The 19,845-nt window shown below is 44.5% G+C and overlaps 1 protein-coding gene and 1 long non-coding RNA gene across 4 annotated transcripts in view; one reads left to right on the top strand and one right to left on the bottom strand.

The window, feature by feature from the left end:
- The window catches only part of car15 (carbonic anhydrase 15), a 29,666-nt gene extending 29,226 nt beyond the window's left edge, over window positions 1-440 (bottom strand). Inside the window, exons 1-2 of one of the 2 annotated variants that reach the window (XM_039771868.1) lie at window positions 320-440; window positions 41-203 (exon numbers count right to left, since the gene is read on the bottom strand). In XM_039771868.1, coding sequence (XP_039627802.1) covers window positions 41-110 — 70 coding nt within the window. In that variant the 5' untranslated portion in view covers window positions 111-203; window positions 320-440. Of the gene's footprint in view, window positions 1-40 lie in introns of both variants that reach the window. The other variant, XM_039771867.1, reaches the window with a different exon arrangement.
- LOC120540802 overlaps window positions 1-19,845 on the top strand; it is a 30,676-nt gene that overhangs the window by 1,360 nt on the left and 9,471 nt on the right. The window contains exon 2 of one of the 2 annotated variants that reach the window (XR_005635876.1): window positions 8,800-8,976. This is a non-coding gene — a long non-coding RNA (uncharacterized LOC120540802). Of the gene's footprint in view, window positions 1-8,799; window positions 8,977-18,342; window positions 18,515-19,845 lie in introns of those variants that run through there. The other variant, XR_005635875.1, reaches the window with a different exon arrangement.

Here is a 19,845-nt window from a genome sequence, read left to right as displayed (position 1 = left end):
ATGTGAAAAAAAAATGAAATACATTATACGGAAGTCTTACCACTTTCAGATGACTGGCACATCAAAGGCAGCATGAGAAAAGTTAGGGAAGCTGTCACGATTACTGACATTTTGCTTTAGTACAAAATCCTCGAGACTCGGAGCCCGGACTCGATGTCTTCTCGGTTCACCCACGTTGCTCTTCTGTATACTGGACGAGGAGCCTTTTATAGAAGCGACAGGATAGAGAAGTGACTACTACGGCTGGGAGAACCGTTACTTGTTAAATATTCATGAGGAAGCAAAATCGGCCGAACAAAGTCCGCGGTTTACGATTAACCTTGAACTCGGTGTTTTCCGCTGTTCCTTGACGCTCCTTCATTCACCTTCGAGCCCCCTTTGCCGGAGTACCTAAGAAGACCCGCTGCGTGCAGAGCGTCGTTCTGTAATCAGATGCTCGGGCTATTGAGAAACTTAAGGGCACTCAGACAGCTGGCCATTGGACCAGCATTGAGGCTTCAGACACCTCCTCCCCGCTCTTCTTGTATAATGCAAATTTTTATTTAATTAAACGTGATCTCTTTTGATTTCTTCTGTACAAATGTTGAATGGTGCTTGAAAAAAAACTATGTGAATGATATAATTATTTATGTGGCGCACCCTAAAATGTTGAATAGAAATTGGAATTTATGGTACCATAGTAACACAAACGAAAGCAACGTCCGCACAAAAAAAAAATCACACAGTTCCATATAGTGTCTTGACTATGAATTGTGTTTGCTTTTTATGCAGCAGTTATGCATTTTCTCCAAGTTCAATTACTGAAGGGATGAGGGGGAAGTCCAACATGTAGCGACAGCCTTTGTGAGAATATAAATTCTAAGCGAACAAGTGAACACAAGTCATCGCAGAATATGACCAATCACATGCAGAACACTTGGCAACACTTGCTGCTCTGAATAATGCGCCACCGGGCATCCCCTATTCTCGTAAACTCAAAAGCCGGTTGGAACAAATCCCTGCTTCAAGTCTTTGTCCATTGTTTAACCTGCTCATTCACCCATTGACCTCCCCATGGACGCACATATCATATCAAATCCAAATCATATTATGTGATATCATCTACTATTAAATTCTGCTCCATACTTGTAGTATTTTTTTTTATTTTTATACTGTATTGAGGATTTGTTCTGTGTATTGTACTGTATTGACCCACTTCTTTTTGACACCCATTGCACGCCCAACCTACCTGGAAAGGGGTCTCTTTTTGAACTGCCTTTCCCAAGGTTTCTTCCAGTTTTTCCCAACAAGGGTTTTTTTTGGAGTTTTTCCTTGTCTTCTTAAGAGAGTCAAGGCTGGGTAGGCTGTCAAAAGGCAAGGCCTGTTAAGGTCCATTGCGGCACTTCTTGGGTGATTTTGGACTATACAAAAATAAATTTTATTGTATTGTATATCAGATCGGCCCTGAGTCCTCATTGTTGGTCCCCCATCTCGTCTGGGATTGGCGCTGCTGGGATAGGCTCCAGCCCCCTCTCAGTTTGATTAAGCAAGTTTGCGGACAATCTGTAAATCAACACAATTCTAAGTGCAAACAACAGTCTCTATTAACAAGGAAATAAAACGAATACATGTGTATTATAAAATTAGTGTGCTGCAAAGATATGCCTCAGGCCCCAGTGACCCCAATTCAGTTAAGGGGCGGTAAGAATGTAATGTCATTAAAACAGTTCAGAAAATATAGACAGCGCCACATACTAAAGTGAAGGGGGACTGCAACCTTCCCCGGCATTATATCAACCTTGAACGGTGTGTCAGTCGCTTAAACAGGTATGTGAGTGGAATCAGGGAGAACGTGCGAACAGCACACCAGGCAGCCTCTAAGTAACGTTTCTTCGTTCTGTTTAATTCTTGTAATGCAATTGTGCATTAATAATAAGGATCTGCTTTCGATGAAGGCTACATGCCCACTAAATACACCGAATGAGAGAAAGCAGTGCTAATTTATTTGACATTATCATCTGGGGTTTCGGAATAATATGTAGTTTTCAACTGGTCACTTTATGAAGCTGCCTGCCGAGTCCCCTTGTGTCTGTAAGCCTCAGTTTCCGAGACCACTTTATTCATGGCAGGTGAGGGCTTTTACTGGATTGCGTTGTGACGCTTGAATTGTTTTGTCACTTTTGATTTTGAACTCGTAATCCGCCTGTGGCACATTAACGGGCCCACTCCGAGTTATTTTATCAGCATTTTGCAGGGTGGTTGCGTTGTCCAAAGACGCGCTCTCGGGGTGAATGGCGACCTTGCCCTCTAATAAACCAGTCAACCTATTGTCCATGTCGCCACCATACACCCTGCAAAAACAAAATATTGAAATAACTTAAGGCAATTATGTGAGCAGACTCCGCTACCAAGTCCCCTGCACTGCGGTGAGTGGAGTGGCGGGCTGTTATTAACACCGCAAAGACATCATTTACAGTAGCAAATCGATACTATGCATTAAAACCACAAACTTAGTTGTCTATCATGTCTTTTCACTTACTTTATAATTACACTTCAAACGTAGCCCTAGTTATAAGAACCTTAGTGTTTGAAAAAAAAAAAAATCAAAAAACCCTTTGAGATGCGGGGTGGGCCGAGTGCGGGAGGTTTATGAAACGCAAAACGAATATAAACAAGCCTACAACACCGCACAGCAGCCGTGGTGCTCGGAAAAAATGCGTTAGTCGTGAACTTTCTGTGTGACTCTGAAAAGGTGTGGGGTAACAGTTACCTCATAAATGGGTGCACTGCTTTATGCAAAATAAATTAGACTGCCAGGAAATTGCCTCGGGAATTAGAGGCACAATTCTGGACAGCTGTCGCCCCTGAATAGGAAAAAAACAGTAATGTGCAGTTTAATTTGGAAATGTATTAACGTTAAGCTGAATACATTTAACTGTGCCGTTGTCCGAGTATAAAAAGTGTTCATTTTGAGGAACGTTAACTTGAGCTCGGTGGTAGCGTCAACAATCCGCAAAACTAAGGACGACTAAGGCTTACTGGAGTGACATTCGTAGGCAGCTTCAGTGTCAATCAAATGCCTTAGAGCGATACCAGTGACATTTGTATTAATGCTGTTAGATTCTGTTATGTAAAGCCGTCAATTTGATTAAATTTACTAAAGGTAGCTATACGGGGAGAGGGTCATTTTAGAGAAGGAACTGTACTGCACGGTGCGGATCTTAACAAATCTATCTTGTCCTGGGGGTCTCAGCTAAATGGCACACGTCCAAACAACACGGGTCCGTCCCTGGTAACCTTATAATAGGAAGTTCTACAGTAGAAAGGTAAATAATAGAAAAGTGGCTGTTAAAACGAACTCGGAGGATAGGTGGCGCATTTGTGGCATAGGAGAGCGGTGGCCGAATGTTCATTTCCATGTTAAGTTTACTCTTGGTGTCAGATGCGGATTGCCTGCTACAGCCTTTTGAACCTCAACAGGATTTGCCCGCTGGTGCGCAGCATCTTTTGTTGAGCGATCCTCGCCTCGTTGGTGTTACTTAGCTGAAGCTCTGCGACTTCAGGTTATCGCTGGTAGAAGATGCCCCCTGGTGGCAGAATTGCTCGGAAACCGTTCTGTGACCTCGATCGGACTCCTTTAATCGTTTCAGTTGCACTCATTATGAAGTTGAGTTTTGGTTGTAAACATTTAAACTTGTCTTAATTAAGTTGCAGTGTTTCAAACTTCACAATTTACTGTTCATCAAAACGCTGTTAAAGGGATCTGAAACTGCTATTCCCTTTACTGAACCAGCTTCAGACAGAAGATAATGGTCAAACCTGTCTGGGATGCTAGGTCTCAAAAATCCACACTCTTGACCACATCAATATGCATGCACAATGGGCCAGTCTGTTATTGTATTATAATACATTTATCAAGAAGCAATATGGTCAGACATATCCCTCACTTGTGGCCTTGTTGACCTGTGAGATACTCAGCCTGCTCTGGATGGAGGTTTGCCGCTCCCTCTGCTCTCAGGTGTCATGGGTAGTAAAACTTGGAAGTGAAGGGAGCTTACACAAGGCACTATTCAAATTCTGAAGAGTCACCAGCAACACTGAAGCTGGTGATCTCCATTGAAGGGTCCAAACCTGGGGGATGAGGGATGAATATATTAGAGAGCATAGTGAGTCTGTCCGATCACTGTGGACTTTATTTATTTGTGGTTAGAACGTAAGAGGCCCAAACCCCCATGCTCCAATTCCAACAGCAGGACAGGTTTGTGTTGGCCATTCTCAGGCCTTATTCTGTTTTCTCAGCTGGAATGATTATTTTTATTTCTAGATGCACAAAAGAATTTAATTAGACCAGTGAGTGCAACAAAGGCAGCCCTATTTTGGAAAGAGGATTTAGCATGGTAACAGGGTCTGTATTTGTTGTGAATTTTTCTTGCTCTGCAATAATGTTCATTATACTATGATTTTTTGGGGGTAATATATTTAATTTATTATTTTGTGCACAGGCAACATTGCAGTTATTGTATGTTATATTCATGTGTACTGCCATATTGTCGTAGTGGTCACATGACCTGTCATCAATGGTGTATCATACAAATGCTATAAAGATAACAGCACACATCTCTCTTTGTCCAAGCATATGGAGTAAATTACCATGACAGAAAGTTAATGCTAGCTACTTCCAGTAGACTGGAGCATTTTGGCTTTGTCACTTCATATTTTTTTAACATTCTGATTCCTGCCATTACCATTGTTTCTGACTTCTGTATTGTTAAGGTCGTATGCTTGCAGGTCTTTTCTTATCTTTGTCTAAGTACTTATCTTCTCTGGTCACAATGAGACATGTTTGCTAGCTGAGGAAAGCCTGAGACAAGGAAAGCCTTGTCCACTTTGGGCTCTTTGGTTTCATCTTCATCATTTTACAACCAAAGTCTCCAGTCATGGAAAAACAATCCCCACTGTAGCTATAAAAAGAATGAAACAATTTAACCCTTTGATGTGAGGAAACAATCCGTTAGGATGTGCCTTTGTTTAACATCCTCTTGATCTATTCAGAGCCTCTCTTCAACCTTCAGGGGTGTGACAGCAATATTGTTTTAATTCTTTGATGTTTTTAGTAGTATGGTGATGTACTGTGTTAACCATTATAGATAAAATGAGATGTGCGGCAGATTGACACCTTTTATTGGCTAACTGAATTACAATACTGTATGCTAACTTTTGAGACAGCTCAGGCCCCTTCTTCAAACAAGTTATAGTGCAGAAAATGGAGTCTGTATGTTTATATATCCACTATGAAAGAAACAGGATTTGAACACTTTAAGTGGGTCATCTTCAGTGTCACAATTACCAGGCCTGTCCAGCTTAAGATTCATTTAGTGGGAGAGGATGAATGAGAATGGTCAAGATCTTTTGATAAGATAACTGTTCAATATAGTCTTTTGAAGTTTTTGAGAAATTTTCTATACAATGTAGATCTGTAATCAAATCGACTTGGTCACTCAGAGAGATATAAATAGTCCTCATATCTGGCCATAAAACTCTTATTTCTATGTAAACCATGTTGCAATGTGTTCACTTTTAGCCTCAGTTTAACTTCCTATTTTGCTTTACTTCTTATTAAACTATTTGATGTCTAAAAGTAGACCAGGACCTCTTTGTCTGGTACAAATGCATGTCTGGATGGTAATGCTCTTTTTTTTTTACAGTAGCAGTAGTGGTGTTGTCACATGCACTGAGCACTTCTTACTTACATCTCTGACCAACATGCGACATGTTCGGCAGCATTTATAAATCTGACTTTCACTCCTCAGAGATCCCCTGGATGGAGTATTATAAGGCCATCAGAGCACAATTCCTTACTGATTATGGACGGAAGCAGAGTAGCCAGAAGAAAACCACACAGACACTGGGAGAAGGTACAAATTGAGGTAGAAGCCCCACCTACAGATCCACCATTGCCTCTGACTAATAGGCTTGTGTCAAAGCCATCGCTCCAAAGGCATGGATAAAGTTAATGAGAATTCAGAGAAGTCCAAACGACTGTGCTTCACACACCTACCAGAGCACTGACAGGGGAGGGCAAAGCAGATAAAACAGAAGTCCCCCACGTGGACCCCTCCCTGTTTTCCAGCACTCAATACAGATGGAGAGATTGTATGTTACTTGTCCCTATAGTGAAATTTGGCTTTTTATATTTATATTATAACAAACAGCAACAACCATCTCAAATATACACCAGAATGTTTAAAAGGAAAGAAAACTAAAAAGAAAGTAAAGTTTTGACTTGGCTAAACATAAAAAGGCCAAGTTCAAGTTGTGGTGTATTAAACACAGCTGATCCTTGGTCACAAACGGGGGACGTACACAAGTTTAAATGACTTCTGCATATAAACTCACATGAAGTTCTCCCACCCACATTCAGGGTCATGGAGGGCCAACCTCTCCTAAAGTGACCTTCTTTTCTTCCACATCAGGGTTGAGTCAGTCCTGACTGAAGACTGTGTCAAGAAAGTCTCCAGTGTCCTACTGACGAGAGAGGCGAGGGCCTCAGAGGTGACCACCAACCTCGTGAGTCCACACCAGTCACGATGGTCACTGCTGAAATGGAACAGGTGAACATATTGTCACCTCTTCCATTTACTTTAGCTGAATGGCAGTTTGTTACAAGCCCTCTTCATGTTGGCAGACTCCCTAGCTGCATTTCCAGGGTGGACAGAATCCAAATGTTAGTGGGCACTGCATGTCACTGGTGTCACCCCTTTTGCAGGGTTGGTGTCCACTTATTAGAAGGATGCCAGACCCCCCTCAGACTTTTCTTCACTTTCTACTAACAGTTCAGGTCTGTAAGTTCAGACTAACTCTGTAACATGTCACGCCTGCTTATTCTCTCCCTGCAAGTGTACTCTGAAAGTTGTAACCTTCTCAAATTTGCACAGCTAGTGGTATTATTTTTAGGGGGTGTTGAATTATGAAGAGGCGTCATAAATGTTATTTGTAAAGTATTGGCTGTGGCTTTATGCGCAGTTTGTGCCACTTTAAGGAAAAGTGCACAAGTCTTCGATGAAATGGGGCATGGTGCTAATGTATTGAACATTCACAGAAGCACTTCTAAGGGGTCTGGACCTGGCAGGGGGGCCATGACTTGTGCAGCCTGCATTAGGTGGTCCTCATGGATGGAGTGTTGTGTGTAAGTGTGCCCAGTGACAGGCCTGTGTGCACTGCAACAGACGAGCTCCCTGGCCATGACTGGTCCTAACCTGGGTTGGTTTCCACCTTATACCTGATGCGACTGTCCCACCAGGGATGGTTTCCTTCTTGTCTTCAATCTTCCCAGGATAGCTTCTGTTGTCCTGTATCTGGAGTCATAAAATGAATGACCATACCTATGACAGACTTTTTTTTCCCCCCTTCTTTTGTTTTGTGTTTGAACGCCCCCCCCACCGGTGACAGACATTGTTTAGAAGGCCACGTCACAGTAGTGGCTCATTAGATTCGATGTGGCTGTACGTCTGTTGAGTTTTAATATGTTTAGCCTGCTGATCTGTGGAGGACAATTCTGAGATTATAGGTAATGCCAGGCATTCTCGCAGCTGAGGGGTCAACAATGGAAAATTAATACCTGCTGTGAAATGGGGGTCTGCTGTATGACCAAGTTCATATTTATTCTAAAGGAGTTTCTGTATATTTATACAGGAGGATTTAGCGGGGAGACAAGTGTTTAAAATGAATAAATGATGGATTAGAGAAGGAAAGAGCAGCTCGGATTTAGTCAGTCAAGCTAATGGAAGTGCGCATTGAAGGGGTTTCTATCTCGGATATCTGCTCACTGCAGCTCCCCTGGGGGAGTCACTTTATTAGGATTTTTTTTTTCTTTTTCTTCCCAAGAACTAAACTGCTGGGCTGCCCTTTTCAAACACTGGATTCCGTCTGCATAAAGAGAATCTGCTTCCAGCAGTGGGCCGATAGCATCGTGGCACTCTGCCCAATGAGGCGCTCCGATTACTGAGCAGATAAGGCGCCCATGGCGTCTTTGGAGTTGTGCCCAAGCAGTGAAGGCTGGGAGCCAGGAAAAGCCCTGTTGAGGCGTGCAGTGACTGGCACTCTTATCAGTGCCCACATCACCCAGTGGGATGCTAAGTGGCTGTGTAGGGGTTGTATGTTTTAACTCATTCATGTTCATCGTGGGGTGGAGACTGGTGACGTGTTTCATGTTGGTCAGACATGGATGTAAGGAATTCACAATTCTAGTAACACTAAGTGGGAAGCTGCAAGATCTTTTTATGTACTTCAGTCTTGGCAAGGCAGGGAACCATGGAACCCTCTACTAAGACATGTAGCTGAAGCAGAAACCTTTTGAACCTTAAATAAAACTTCAACTGAGACATTGGGACAGCTTAGCTATTACCTGAACGAACAAGCCTGCTGGAGTGAATGGTCTCCTCTCATCTGTCAAATGTCTTACTTTCTCCGCAGAGGCGGGCAGTTGCAGTTTTTCCGCCCTCCACAATGCTTTGCTGCAGGCCCTGCACCACCAGCAAGTGAGACGGACGCCACATTCACTCCTGCATTCATCACAAAGCCCACTTAAGACAGCCAAGGGTCAAAGGGCAGTAACCCTGCATGTGGCGACACAAAATGGTTTATTTGCAGTAAAGTGCATTTCAGATTGAAAGGCTCCAAATGCAGTAGGCACTTAGAAATGTCTGGGACAAGTGCAAAGGGCGCTGCTTCAAAGTTGGGGAGGCCGTACAGTAGACTTTTAACTTGACATATTTTTTTAAATGTAAATTTAAAAAAAAATCTTCATTATTCTCTTCATAGAAATGGATGCATGTGAGAAAAATAGGATTGGCCGAAGAAGAACTGGGCCACTACTGCCTTCGAGCTCCAGGTTCAAGTTGGGGTGGCTGACCAGCATGCCGCACACCGTCACCCAATGGCACCATGACCAGTCAATTGTTGACCGCAGAAGCAGTTTGGGAGTCCGCCACTGCCCTGGTGAGTGTTACTTGTTCCAAGAGTTGTTATGGCTACATGTGAAGACTAACCTGATTTAATCGCCATCGTCGTTGTATGGGCGGATTGGGTGTTTGGGGTTCAAATCCCAACTAGTTCTCTTCTTGTGTGGAGTATGCATGATCTCCCCACAAATGAGAGTGTCAGTTTGTGTGTGTGAACACAAGTCTGAGAGCCCTGCCCACACCTTATATCAGTTACTGCCAGCTGGGCACTGGCTGCCTGCACCACTAAACTGGCCTAGCAAGTTAGAAGATGGATGGTGTCCTTTAATCTGATTACAGTGCTTAGTTTTTAGGTTATTGTTCAAAGACAAGACAAATGAAGGGGTTATGTACATTCAATCAAGTGAACTTTTAATTTTTTATTTAATAGGCTAATAAGGGTGCAATAAAAAAAAAAAGGTTTTACATACGTATATGGTTAGCAAAGACAGCAGAAATCAAAATGTGAGCCTGTCACCACACCTGTGAGGCCTAAACAAAAAGAGCAAGGCAATGCAACCAAGGCCAGCGTGCCACCCAACTCCCACCTGGACCTTCAGTGTAGCCTTGGTGACTGCGACTTTGGAATACAACAGTGGGGTCCCTGAACTGTTGCCAAGGCTAGTCAGCTTCTGAACCAGTGATCCGACATCAGACAAGTGGGCCTGCTGTCCCAGCCCCTCTCTTCTGTGTTGTTTGTGTTGGCTGCTTTGACATACTGGCACGTGGAAGCTGGTCCATGGCTGATTTAGAAGCCTGCGGTGAGCCATAAAGCACTCCTTGCATGGTTTGTTATAGGACATGACAATGTTATTCAATGTTGTATTTTAAATTGCCATGCTGACCACTTAAAGACAAGGCTGACTAATAACTTAGTTGGAATGAAAACCAGGTTACCCCCGACTGGCCAAGAATTGGAACTGCAGTTTCAAGGTAATGTAATAGGTATGTCTTATAGTTGCAAAGATCAGAAAAAACGTTTGCTTTTGGGCAACTTGTTACATTAATTACATTTACACTTATTTACTGACAGATGTTTTTATACAAAGCAACTTAGTTAGAGGTCAACATGATGGAGTAAACATCAGTACTGGGGTCTGTATGGAAACAAGTGTTACAGAACAAGGTGACAAAACTGACCACCACAAAGTGACGTGTTCAGAACAAAATGCAAGTGAGTTAGATTTCCCAGAATTAAAAAAAAAACATAAAGGAGGTAATCAGTAAGACAGAAGTTCACTAACCAAGAGTCTTCAGACACATTAAGGTGGACAGCCCTCCCATCAGATGACCCTTCACAGCAGATCCATCCGAGTGGTTGAGAAGGAACATAAGACCTCACAGGTGTTTCCATATATGTGGGTGCTGATCCATTGAACTTGATATGTGTCGCCACGGGGAGCCAATGCAGTGACCTAAAAAGAGGAGTGGAGTGTGCCATCCCGCCTGGCTGAACACCAGAAGTGCAGCAGCTTGGTGACACATGCTGGTGTACCTGCCAGCACAGAGTTGCAGCACTCCAGATGTGACAAGACCAAATTTTGGACCAGGGGTTGTGCTGCAGACCCTGCCAAAAACGTTCTGATCTTGCAGATGTTGTACAGATGGAACCTGCAAGGCTGACAGACTGTTACCAACAAGCTCCATGAAATTCATCGATCACAAGCCCAAGGTTGCGTACTGACTTGGTGGGTTTTAGCCATAATGAGCCACACTGAACAGAGGTGGGATGCTGAATAGATGGATGAGCTGGAATAACAAGAAGGTAAGTCTGTGCCAGGTTGAGCTGGAGATGGCGTCCCTTCATCCAGGTCTCGATATCAATGCAACCATGTAAAGACTAGCTAATACTGTGTGGTCTTATGGAGGGAATGACAGGTACAGTTGGTTATCGTCATGGGGCCAAATGACATAGCCCAGTGAGGAGGTGTATAGGGAGAAGAGGAGAGGGTCCAGCACCAGCACCACTCCTGTGTTTTCTTGGTGCACCCTTGACACCCCTCCAGGCCAGGACACCACAGTAGGATCTGTCCTAGAGTGGAAGGAGGATCTGGTGATTGACCGTATGGAAAGGACATACAGATAGAAGATATGTTGGTGACTCTAGCCTGCCACGATGTGTTGGCAATGGTAAGTAAAGCCGTCTCTGTTGAATGGCCCTTCTTGAAGCCCAACTGATTAGGATCAAGCAGTATGTCCTTAGTAGAAATGAAGACGTTTGTTTAGAGACCCTGCGGTCTACTGTTTTCGATAGAAAGGTGAAGAGGGACATGGGTCTGTAATTGCGCACTTCAGATGGGTTGAGTTCGGGCATCTTGAGTTGCCCACTTTGGTGACAGTTCTAGTTTGATAGGTGGACGCTGCACATTTTTATAGAGCACCTTTTATGGTGTTTCACGGTGTACACAAGATTATAATTTAGCACGGTGAGTTTAATGTCAGATCATTCTTATTGCTTGTGTTCAAACTGTATTCAATACTTTTGATATCAAAAGAAAGGCATCTTGTAACAAACAAACCTGAATGTAGAAACCCACTGCAATAGATGGAGAAAGTTTGAAGGGCTTTAGTTTACGGTAAAGCCCCAGATGTAATTCTGTGGGAAATCCTACAGTTCCATGCCAAGGTAGTGACCCATCGTAGAGGCGAGACCTACACCTCAGATTAAACCCCGTCAGCCCAATTTATATGTCAGTAAGTCGAAAAACTCCGGCAGGTGTTGCCTTACACGCTGGTATCACTTCTTCACGCTTAGGCTTAGTGTTCCCAGGACGTCTGGCACCAAAGCTGGCCTTTTTAGCAATCCCTGGTGTTGTTTGGTCAGATTTGTCCTTTGAACAGAGAGAGGTTTTGTCTGCTTTGGGAATTTCCATTGTGCCTATCAGGTGGGAGAAAGAAGCCACCTGCAGGAAAGCACTCTGCACTCTGGAATGTAAATCTGGAAATCCTCCTTAACATTTACAAGGCAGATCAGATTTAGTGAAGTGGATTTTAGGGCAAGGGGGGCTATTGAGTAAAGCAAAGAATGAGGAACACCATGTTGGCATCAGTCTGACTGCATTTGAGAAGTTCCATATATATCTTTCACCATTAATTTCAATAAGAGAAGGTCAAGGATTCTTGGGAGGAAGCTGTGGGAGGGATGTGAACGGGGTGTTATTGCAGTGGGCATTCAACAGAGAGTCGGGGCAGGACTGGCAGTGAGGATACGTCTGTAATGGGGAACCAACAAGCAGGCCACAGGTCAACACAATACTGTTTATGGTAAAGTGTGTTTTTACTAATTTAATTGTTTCTTCAGTGATAGGCACTGCGGTTTAAAATGATGGTCAATTATCCCCAAGCCCACCCCAGTGACTGTCACCCTAACACAGAGCTGCAGTACTGTTTTAAGTTGAGATGTGGTGGACGAAGGACTGAGACATGGACGCCAGCAGCACCTTAGCTGAACCCTTTATCAGTTCTTTTTGGGACGGAGACACTGACTGCCTGTTGCTGCCGGCCTCAGGAGATGCCTCGTAAGGTGTGGAGCCTACACAAGAGGGCTGCTGTGTTCAGGAGTTCTGCACGCTGCACTGGGTGTCTTCTTTGTATGCTGCTGTGCTGCTCCATCATCGTTTGTAGGGGTTGGGCTCAAGCTGGCTGGTCTCATTTGGTTTCCATGGCTGGTGCTGCCATACGGGAAGTCACTCGCTCCTGCTGTAGAAAGACCTTCTGATCTGAGGGCAATAGCTGCACCCAGTGAACTGTCACCCTCTCTCCAGTTTTAAACAACTGATCGCCTCTGAAGGCTGCTTACCAGTGGAGAAGGGATGACCCTGCACCTATCCATTAAGTCATGGTGTCTTTTTTGGGTGTGCCCCACATCCTGTAACGGCAATCTGATAAAGTTATGGGTGGCATCAATTCTGGCTTGTAGCCATCAAGCGTATTCAGAGTTCTTCATTGTGCTGCCCAGAAGCCACCCAAATGTCTAAGCATCAGAAGTACAGGTGAGCAGTTACGGGATTCCTGCACTGGGGTGTGATGTGCCATCATGGTCAGAGGGAGAAGTTGGTCTGTGTCGCACAGGTCTTGCCCTTTAACTGAAGCAAGCTCAGTGGTCATCCTGTGCTAGTTTATCACTTTAAGAGTGAAGTGCCAGGCTGTGGGTTTCTGGGTGTCACGTTTTGTGTACATACCTTGGAAAAATTGGCTGTGAAGAGGTTGCATGTGGCCTGAACTAAACTTTTGTTACTGAAACTTGCCAGTCATCTCCTCGCTTAAAGCTTCTACCCCTGTCACCATCTCCTGATCTGGCAGTGGCAAAGCCTCCTGCTATTCTGTGAAATGGTTGCCACAGGTGCATTATGTAAATGGGCTCAGCATATCCTTACTCAGCCACTCCATGAGTACCCTTACTTGACACTGTTGGAGGGGCACAACAGATTGCTCAGGGGTCATCTACTCTTTGTGGCACTGTCAGAAGTTTTTCCCCATCGTGTCAACACTGGCACATTACATTTTTGTGGCCCAACATATTCTGCATTGGGATTCCCATCCCATGTCACAATGTCTGGGGCTCTTTGATGTGCCGGCTTGTGCCATTGTCACGACATGCCCAGGTTGTCCCATGGGATCATAGTCATCTTTAGTTATATTTGAGGCAGAGGGTCGTGCAGTGTGAATGTCCCTGCCCCCTTAACAGCATGTGTAAGCAATGAAACAGACTGAAACTCAAGAAATACAATTAAATGATTTATATTGAATCTTTTTATGGACACCAACAACTACAGTAAAACAACCAAAGGAAAAATGAGAATGCGAGAGGTGGACCCCTCCCTTCCATTTATCTTCTCTCAGCAGACATGTTGAGAAAGGGCAGCAACCCCAGCTTAAATCGAATGTCCAAAACACAAAATAAGATCCAAAAATAACTCTCAGAGAATTTAGGAAAGCAAGTCCAAGCTGGTAAAAACAGGTCTGTGACACGTAACTGAATGGGGAAATGGTAAATGTTGTCGTCTTCTAGTCCAAAAATGCTAGCGTGGTGTGAGGACGGACTCGGAACAACCTGCAGACGATTCACACCCATCCTGTCGTCTTGCTGTGCCCAAGATGTTTTTTCCATGACTGTAAAAGCCCCAGGGTAACAAAGGGGTGTTCAGCATTCTCAACTTCCTCCATCACACAACAAAGACGATGACGACAATGATGCTCAGGGCTGATCTTCCTCCATTTCGCCAGTCAGTCTCCAAAGACGCTTAATGCTTCAAGTGGTTCCTCTTCTTCCGTTAAGTTTTTTAATTTTAGAAACAATGATAAGAAATGCTGCTGTCCCCAGACACATGTGGCAGCATGGCTCCTTCCTCTTTATTACCTTCATCCTTGTGGCTAACAATGTTTTAAGCCACTCAACCCCCAAGGTAAAAGAAAGAAGAAAAAGAAACTGAACAAAAACCAACCACTAAAGACAGAGCGAGCATTCCGGGGGACTCCAGCTGTCACCACACTGTGCCCAGTTTGGTTTCTTCCTGATGCAGTGTCCAACATTCAGGTCCCCTTCTGCTGAGGTAAGGGCGAATCACTGGGCTTCTCAGGCGTGACCCACTTGGCTTCTGTGGTACTTCATTTGCACAGGATCTCCAACAGTGGCATGTGGGCTGATACCATCTTGATGTTCTGGACACCTTGTTGTAATTGTAGCCTGTCCTAGAACACTGCAGTCCTTTGTTGTGTTGGAGTGGCTACTCCCGGGGATCACCGCCCCTTTAGCACCCTCAGCGTAAATGGTTTGTCAACTGACCCAATGGCCTAAGAATGTCAGTTCTCGTTTTAGCTGAAGGTACCTTTCATGGTGCGGCTTCACGTTTACAGGCCTCAATCCCTCTGGCATGGCAACCAGCGACTCTCCATACACAAGCAAGTCATCTAAGCAGCCTGGGCAGTGTGACTGGGGAAGTCCTGCCAGTATATGGTCCATAAGGTGGCAGCTGCACTGTCTACTCCATGGTCTAGGACCTGTCTACTTTTCACCTCAAGAGAAGAGCCACCTGAATTGAGGGCCAAGGATTTGTCAAGACAAGGTTCTTCACTTCCCAAGGCAGCAGCCACTATTTTTCCTCACTATCACTGACAGAAGAGCTCTGGTCTGGTTGATTACATGCATCCAGAGTTTCCTACATTGTGACCTTTCTGGTAGCACAAGGAGCCACAGAAATTCAATGAAGGTTTCGTTGGCTGAACTGGGGTTGCTGGGTCATCTGTGTGTCAGCCTCAAGCCAAACCAGGTAAGCTCACCTCAGATCTTCAGTGCCGGTGGCAAATCCATCTTGGTATTCCTGTAACACCCCATCGCTAATAGCAACTTGGGTGTACTGCTTTGTGACAAGAGGTCTTGCAGACGGGTTTGTCTGGGCTGTGTGCTAAACTAATGCCGCCTCTGCCCGTGGTTACACAGAAGTGGCCGGGCCTTCCTACCCAAGAAAATAATAACCCCTTCAGTGAAGTCCAGTTCCAGTATGCAGAGGTTTCTTGTATTTGCCATGTTGTGAGAAAGATCACAGGGAGCAACATGTCCGCCAGTGTAACTGCAAGTTGTATGATTATCACTGGGGCTCCCCTATCTAGGAGATGGTCTGCATCATTCATCTGACCCACTGTGACATCTGGGTGGCTTTGGCCTCTTAGTGCTTTGTGATGGCCCTGTTCCTTTCATGCTGGCTAATATTCCTGATTTCTGTTTTTGCCCAAGATGGCTGCAAAGGCAGCAGATTGGAGGTGTCACTATGTGCCATCTTTATTTTCTACTGTGAGCAAGTGTTTGGCTCCCCGTTTACTCCTGAACACAATTCCACACCCCAACTACAAGGCAGAAAAAAGGCTCCACCAGGAGACACCAATCCCCTTCCAGTTGCTGCAGCTGTTCACTTGAAATCGGTGCCATCATCAAGCTAGCACTCAGCGTTGCTCCTGGGGAGGTCAGGATAATCTCCTTCTTCCTCCACACCCCACTAGGTTTCCTCTCTTTCTGTCTGTCTGTCTACTTTTCTGCTTCGCCAGACTCAGCTCTGCTCTGAATGTTACTTGACAAGGAGGACATACAGTTAAGAAATGAAAAGGACACTTTCCTGTTTTGATGGAGCACCACTTCTGATACTTGACCTCTACTTTCAACTCTTGTCCTTGACTGTTGATGACTTTGCAACCCATTTTTCAGGAAATGGGGGCTGTCAGCAGCAGTCAGTTGTCATCACCCCTATTTGCCAGTCTGCTCCCTTCTGTCCATCACTCTAGACACCCCACTGCCTGGCCCCTTGCCCCTAACCCTTCACATCTCCTCTGGTCTATTTCTCCCTCGCTCATTTCTGGAGCTACACACCTCATCAACACCTCTGTCAGCACAGACACTTTTCCTGAATTGTTGAAACAGTCCCTAAGAGGTCCCCCTTTTCAAGAAAACGACTCATCTCAGCCTCCTAAGTACAGACCAGTTTCTAACAAAGCGCCTTCTTCTCCCAGGACAGATTGCCTGCTCCTAAGCAGTTAGGCTTCAGATAGCGCCATTACTCAGAGACAGCGCCACTTACCATTATTTCCATTTTACAGCAGGCTGTTAGCCAACTCAATGGCACCTACCTTCTTCCTGCTCAATCTTTTTTCTGCCTTCGACAAAGTCAACCACCTGATCTTTTTTGCCATCCTCTGTGACCCCAGCCTCACTGGGACAGCCCTAAGGTGGTCGGAGTCCTTATGTCTTTGACAGATCCTACAGTGCAGCCTGGCATGGGGCGATGTCAAGGAAAGCACAGGAGTGGCATGAGGATTGGTACTTGGCCCTAATATCCAGTCCCATTGTTTTTCTTAGCAGTGCTGGGCTATCAAGTAGAACCTCTACAAGTCTCACCACTGCTGTAATCTGGATAAATGAACACCATCTCTTGCTCAACCTCATCCAGATGGACCAGCTCTTGTTAATTCATAACTCTCTCCATTTTGCTTGGCTTAGCTAATGGGCACCGAGTCAGTACTTGGTCTTGGGCTGGTGAGCTGCTGTCCTTCATGCACTAACTGTCTTCTCTCTCTTGCAGATTTCTCCTCAAGATTAGACCTTATCTGACAGAGTACTTACACCTCCCCTGCTGTAGGCTTTGGTGACATCTGGACTGCTGCACCTTTCTGTTGGTAGGAGTACTGGAAACTGTCACCAAGCTGCTGCAGATGATTCAAAATGCAGCAACACGGTTGGTGCTCAAGCAGGTAAGGGCGGACAGAAAATTGATCAATGGGGCAAAACCTCTGTACATGGAGACTTGTGAGATCCTGTGCTCCTCTTGACCAGTTGGGTCTGGTGATACCACCTCTGCCCAGCTCCTAGCTGGTGGAACAAGCATCCCATCTCCATTTGGTTTTTATAACCCAGGAAAGTGTAACTCACTTGCAGGTTATTCACTTGTTGTGATCAATTCCTGCCACACTTGTGCTAGGCAGCCCCCAGGTGGATATTAACGTGATTTTTACAGACTGCTTTTATAAGCTGCTTTGGCTAAAACCCCATCTGTTTAGTAAATAAATGTGAACGTCTTTTAGCTGCGAGGTGACATACAAACCTCAAGAGCACCTCTGAACACTCTGTAATGGAAGGGTTTCTAGCCAGTAGGTGCTGACCTCATCCTAACCTAGCCACAGGGGATGCACAAACCAGTGTGTTTCTTCACGCCGGTCCCAAGGCTGGATAAATGGAGAGGGTTACGTCAGGAAGGGCATCCGGTGTAAAATTTTGCCAGATAAACATGCAGACAACAATACAACTTTCCATACTGGATTGGTCAAGGCCTTAGTTAACAATGGCCGCAACCAGTACTGTTAGCCAACAGGGTGCTGGTGAAGTTGGGCTACTGTTGGCCGAAGAAGAAGGGAAGGTGTGTCTGGAGGTGGGAGGATGGTAAAGAGAGTGGAACTGAGGGTAGGAACTTTGAATGATGGCAGTATCTGATCCACGGATGGAGAGAAGGAAGGTTGATATATTGTGCGTACAAGAGACTAAATGGAAGGGGAGTAAGGCCAGGTGGATCGGAGGTGGATTCAAATTGGTCTATCATGGTGTGGATGTGAGGAGAAATGGAGCAGGGGTTATTCTGAAGGAACAGTACAGTAGAACCTCTGGTCACAAATGTTTCTGAACACGTACAAATCAGGTTATGACCAAAAAGTTTGCCAAAATTTTGCATCTGTTCACGACCACATGCTCTGGTGGCGAATAAAAACACTAGCAGCCAGTTTCCCTATGCGCATTCGTAAGTGCCAATGATTTCCCATTCTCAGTTTTCTTTTGTTTGCATATACAGGGCCTAACAAAGCAGCTGATGTTGCAAAAGGAGTTACAATGTTAACCAAGCAGAGGCCTCAAGTGCTGGAAGAGGTGGAAAAACTGTTGCTAGTGTGGTTGAACGAGAAGCACCTAGCAGGGGATAGCATAAGCGAGGTGATCATATGCGAGAAAGCCAGGAAGATTCATGGCGATTTACTGAAAAAAAATCCTTCTTCAAGTGGTGAAGGTGAGGCATTTAAAGCCAGTACAGGATGGTTTGAAAAGTTTCACAAGAGACGTGCAATTTCTTTTTTTTTTCCCCTGTGCTTAAAACTCCTAAAAAAAAAAAAGTGTTTACAGCGAGTGGTTCATAAGGGTCTAGCACAAACTCTTACAATGTTAGTTTTCTCTGTTGTTCAAGTGTTTCTCAGTGTTATTCAATGTTTTTACATTTAATTTACTATTATACTGTGCATTCTATGGTACAATTAACTATTTTTGTGCTTAAAAAATATATATACTTACTTACAGTTTGTACGGGCTGGAATGGATTAATTGTATTTACATACAATCTTATGCGGAAATTACGCTCAGGTCACAACCAAATCGGGTCGCGTCCAGAGTTTTGGAATGAATTACGGTCATGATCAGAGGTACCACTGTATGTCAAGAGTGTTTTGGAGGTGAAAAGAGTGTTAGGCAGAGTAATGATTATGAAGCTGGAAATTGGAGGTGTGATGATGAATGTTGTTAGTGCATATGCACTGCAAGTTGGGTGTGCAATAGGTGAGAAAGAAGATTTTTGGAGTGAGTTGGATGAAGTGATGAACAGAAAGTGGTGATTCGAGTGAATTTCAATGGACATGTTGGTGAAGGGAACAGTGGAAACGAGGATGTAAGTATGGTGTCAAGGAGAGGAATGATGAAGGTCAGAGGATAGTGGATTTTGCCAAAAGGATGGACATGGCTGTGGTGAATACGTATTTTAAGAAGAGGGAGGAACATAGAGTTACGTACAAGAGTATAGGAAGATGCACACAGGTAGATTACATCCTATGCAGAAGAGTTGATCTGAAGGAGATTGCAGACTGCAAAGTGGTGGCAGGGGAAAGTGTAGTTAAGCAGCATAGGATGGTGGTCTGTAGGATGATGTTGGAGATCAAGAAGAGGAAGAGAGTGAGGGCAGAGCCAAGGATCAAATGGTGGTAGTTGAAAAGGAAGACTGCAAGGTTGAGTTTACGGAGAAAGTAAGGCGGGCACTTGGTGACAGTGAAGAGTTACCAGACAGCTAGAAAACTACAGCAGATGTAGTAAAGGTAACAGCAAGAAGGGTGCTTGGTGTGACATCTGGAAAGAGGAAGGAGGAAAAGGAAACCTGGTGGTGGAATGAGGAAATACTGGAGAGTATACACAAGAAGTGGATGGTGAAGAAGAATTGGGATTTTTGGAAAGATGCAGAAAGAAATGCAGGTGGATATCCAGACAAAAGGCACTGAAGACACACGTAGGGCAAGAGATCTCAAATATTTTTACACAACTTGTAACACACAACAGGTAGCATGGTTAGCTCTTACTATA

Source organism: Polypterus senegalus, chromosome 12 (genome assembly GCF_016835505.1).
Source record: "Polypterus senegalus isolate Bchr_013 chromosome 12, ASM1683550v1, whole genome shotgun sequence".
Lineage (NCBI taxonomy): Eukaryota > Metazoa > Chordata > Cladistia > Polypteriformes > Polypteridae > Polypterus > Polypterus senegalus.
The sequence above is the reverse complement of the archived record's forward strand: the minus strand, read 5'-3'. Positions and strand labels throughout refer to the sequence as shown.